Below are 4,021 nucleotides of genomic sequence, written 5' to 3'. Positions count from 1 at the left end.
TGTAATTATATAGAGTGTAATTTGTTGTTCCAGCCTGCAAACCAAAAATGTTTATCGGACTCATGCACTACACATACATATTGTCTTTCTCCTTTAATTTGGCATCTATAGAGTAAACAATGTACAACATTGTGTGGCTCTGCATGTGTATAATGATAAACACAATCAGTATAGATACAAAATAAACGGAAAAATATTAATTTTACTTCGAATAATGAATGGTTCATAGTATAGGTTTATAGATCTAGTACAAGAATTCGTCTTCTTTCTGGCTTACAGGTTGTTTTTCTTTCGTTTTTCAGGCTCCTTTTCTTCTTACTTTTGACGAACATTTCATCTCTCTTGTCCCACTCTTCCACTGGCATGGCTTTTAACACCGGGCCCATCATGTACCCACGACTAGTATCGCTGTTTTGTCCTCCATAGGAAAGGACGAGAGGACGGAGGTGTCAGTAGAAGGATCAAACTGATCCACCAAGTCTTCTGCCATTTCTGTATCATAGTCCTCACCCTAAGGGGTAAGTAGAAAAGCAGTACAGAAAGTCATATTTGCATGCATATGTTATATCTACATGCTTGTTCTAGAAGAGACTTTGCAATTACGGCATAGGTGGAAACCTAGCCTCGATCCCAGGCCGAGTTTTCGCTTTTATAACGGTTAGGCGAACAACTAGCCTAACCGTTATAAAAGCCGTTCGCTAGTTGTTCGCCTAACCGTTATAAAAGCGAAAACTCGGCCTGGGATCGAGGCTAGTGGAAACCCAACATAATGGGCACAATTGACAAAAAAACTCTGGATAGTGCTGCCAAAATAATTGTCTCCGGCGAAGCATTTTAGTAGCCAATGTTTTATTAAAATAGTTTAATTGTATCACATGATTGTATACACTCACCATGAACGAGGATTCAAATTCTCCATTGATATTCGGTGAATACAGCAAGTTAGTGTCTGGGTCTTCTGCGCAGAAAGAATTCCGAATCAAGAATCAATGTCACACATTATAAAGAACACATTATGTACTAGTTAATGCACGGTTGCGAGTGCTTAATATCCATAGAGCACGAGCATAAAACAGTGCATTAACTGGTTTGTAGTTTTTAGTTTCTTGCAGCTACCAATAGCTATCGGCTCTAGTATAGAGCTAACTACTAAGTAGAATAGCAACCTTCTACGAAAAGATTTTGCTATTCCTGATTCTGGAGAGACTGCAATGGCCTTCAACATACTGGTAAGCAAAACTAGCCTTTACTCGAGAATAAAGCCTTTGTTAGCAAGATAGCATTGCTAGAAGCTTATAATTATAGAATCACTTAGCTGTACTCGCATTGCAACCATGGAGAAGTTGTAGCTATTATAAATTCGATGGCTTAAAAATCAATTATTTTGACCACCAACCGTGCTCTAACTACTCCAGCGGTGCTCTAACTACTAAAAAATACCAACCACAGAATAATAGAGCATGGTCTGTGGTTACTACAGTTGTAGATCCTAGTCAATGGCATTTGTTAGCATAGTTTTTCCTTTGATCTTTGTACACAAAAACTACAAAAGATAGAGCAGCATGTTTCTTTAGTGTTGAAAACTTACGTGTAGAATATTCCGGGAAGTCCAAAGGATCAAGATCAGAGTAGCCAAAGTAGTTCATAGGGCGGCCATAAGACTTTTTTCCTTTCCTGTCTGTCTCAGTGTTCAGTCTTTGTGCTGCTGTGATCATACGATCTCTGCAGTAAATGAGTAGACGTATCTGTGCTTGATAGCATGACGTACTTATAGATCTATATTGTCATAAACAATAATGCACCCTGTAACACAAGAAGCCGTTAGTTATAATACTTTGAGCAGTAAAACTGACCGGCATAGGGCCTGCATACAAAAACAGATGGACACACACTATACACACACACAGTCAGTTTTACCCCCTAATCCTACGCCTGAGGCATAATTGACTTGATCAACCCATGGCCACTTATAATAATTATACCGAATGCAAAAGCTATATCTACACCATGCGCATGTGAACATAACTTACACATTTCTGAGTGGGTCTTTCTCCCTTCTCAATCTCAAGTAGCAATAGCAACACATACAAAGGAAGATTGAAAGCAGAGCAAGGATGAGCATCCAAATCACAACAATCACAGCAATCCCAATTTCAGACTGAAAGAATGGGACAGTCGGAGTCAGTGGTCCAATACTAGGAGTTACAGGGACAGTGTCGGTGAAATACACGGTTATGTTTCTGATGATAGGATTTTGTTCGTTTGGCTCATCTGATAGTGCTATCTGTAGGGATATGACATCATTTGTTTCTGCGGCTGATATCTTCTCATTGGATAATAGAATCGCTGTATTTTCCGACAAATTTTGCTTGAGTCTGAAATAATTGTTTTTTGAAGTATTGATCAACAATGTGACATTGCTTGAAGTGTCGGGATCAGTGAATGCAAATCTGTTTGCCTTACTTTGAATGTTCTTGGGCAGTATGGCTACAATAATGTTTATACGTGTGTTATAGCAAGTACGTCTTCCTTCCCGAGAAGGACGATGTATTCCACCACATCGACTGGGACAAACTCAGGATCGTTGTCATTGATATCAGTCAAGAACAGGGCCACAATTACTGAATTAACTTTAGCACTTGGCTCACCCAAATCACAGGCTCAGACCACAAGAGTAATATTCTGGAATCTTTCATAGTCTAAAGTAGAACCTTCTTTCACAAACAATTCTCCAGTTTGAGATTGAATTGAATATTCATCTGGGTTCCAATTAAGCTTCCAACAATGCCGAATTCAATGGTGGCTGCATGCATTCGTGCCAGGTTCATCTAGATCAGTAGCTGTGATAAACCCAATACTATGGTCATCTTGGTACGTTCCTTAAGGTAGCGTGAATGTGAATTGATATTCTCTATACCGTTCCATTCAATGAAAAAAGAACTCATCATACACTCCTTGACATGAGGTCCTGCCAGATTAAAACTCATCCACAATAGACCTGCATAATTATATTGAGGGTATAGCTATACGTACAGTGTGCTTTCTTCCTAGCAGTTGACATTCACCTTATTTCAAGATGATCTTCTTTGAGCACAGCCAACAGAGTTCTGTCTCTACAAAACAAACAAGCTATTGCATTGATCAAAATTGAGACAGGGTTATAAAATGCAAACAAGAACACCAATTAAAGACTTAATTACTCAGTGATTGCTATTTTCCATGTGAGTCTAGCCTCAAGTATATAGCACTCAGTGCAGCCGGTACTCCTTGGTGACCACTTAGCAACCTAAGAAGTAAGCCAGTACATGAAGTTATTATAAAGGGTATAAGCAAGCAATTATGAAGTGGATAATAAAGGTAGAAAATGTTTCGTTACCTGAGTGGATACTGAAGCTTGTCAACAGCAAAATGAGCAAATGCTACAGGAAAAAGAAATTTTAACTAATCTTTCGACTGGAGTGGGCGAAAGAAATTTCTTCCCGCTAAATGTAAATTGGGCGTACCAATCAGAGGTTCATACGTATAAAGAGAGGTAATTGATCATGTGTGTAGAATGATATACCTCTGGTGACAGCAGCTAGCGTTCTCCATAGTGACACCCCCTCCCGGGTGGGCTGCAGGTCAAATTGCAGTGTTACGTACGTATTTTGAATCTACAGCAACTTGTAGATCTATACTAAAAGCTCATAGGATGGCCATTTTGTAGGATGGTCATTTTGCGGTCTTACAGGCTCGTTCCTGTACAAGCAATGTACAAGCTCTTGTATTAATAATCAATGTACTATAATCATTGGCAAATTAAATCAAACAGCCTCCAATTAATGTCTAAAGTCACACGTAAAATTAATGTAGACTATAAACTGAATTCCGCTAATTACTGTTTCAAGATCTCACCACAGCTGTGACAACCTCCGGCCACTCACAGGGAACGGTCAGGTCGTAAAGGATCTTCTCCTCAGTGATGGAACCTTCAACAACTGTGGTCATTCTGATTCTGCATAATTATTATAGATCTAATAAT

General features: G+C 39.1%; 1 protein-coding gene across 1 annotated transcript; it reads right to left on the bottom strand.

The window, feature by feature from the left end:
* Nucleotides 1–114: 114 nt before the first annotated feature.
* LOC135338965 (uncharacterized) lies at nt 115–3,987 on the bottom strand. Its single transcript, XM_064535057.1, has 5 exons — nt 3,924–3,987; nt 2,031–2,574; nt 1,589–1,722; nt 894–958; nt 115–511 (listed from the first exon to the last, which is right to left on the bottom strand). The coding sequence occupies exons 1-5, from the start codon at nt 3,985–3,987 to the stop codon at nt 386–388; spliced, it is 933 nt and encodes a 310-aa protein (XP_064391127.1). The 3' UTR covers nt 115–385.
* Between the last annotated feature and the right edge of the window lie 34 nt (nt 3,988–4,021).

The sequence above is a fragment of the Halichondria panicea genome, chromosome 7 (assembly GCF_963675165.1).
Source record: "Halichondria panicea chromosome 7, odHalPani1.1, whole genome shotgun sequence".
Taxonomy (NCBI): domain Eukaryota; kingdom Metazoa; phylum Porifera; class Demospongiae; order Suberitida; family Halichondriidae; genus Halichondria; species Halichondria panicea.
Note: the sequence above shows the minus strand (reverse complement) of the source record. Positions and strands in the feature narration are given on the sequence as shown.

Excerpts from the sequence above, each read along its gene's own strand:
- LOC135338965 (XM_064535057.1), bottom strand. The coding sequence starts at position 3,987 with ATGACCACAGTTGTTGAAGGTTCCATCACTGAGGAGAAGATCCTTTAC. Across the intron at positions 1,723-2,030 it reads AAAGACCCACTCAGAAATGT|AGATCGTATGATCACAGCAG; the intron begins GTAAGTTATGTT and ends CATTTACTGCAG. Across the intron at positions 959-1,588 it reads CTTCCCGGAATATTCTACAC|AAGACCCAGACACTAACTTG; the intron begins GTAAGTTTTCAA and ends CTTTCTGCGCAG.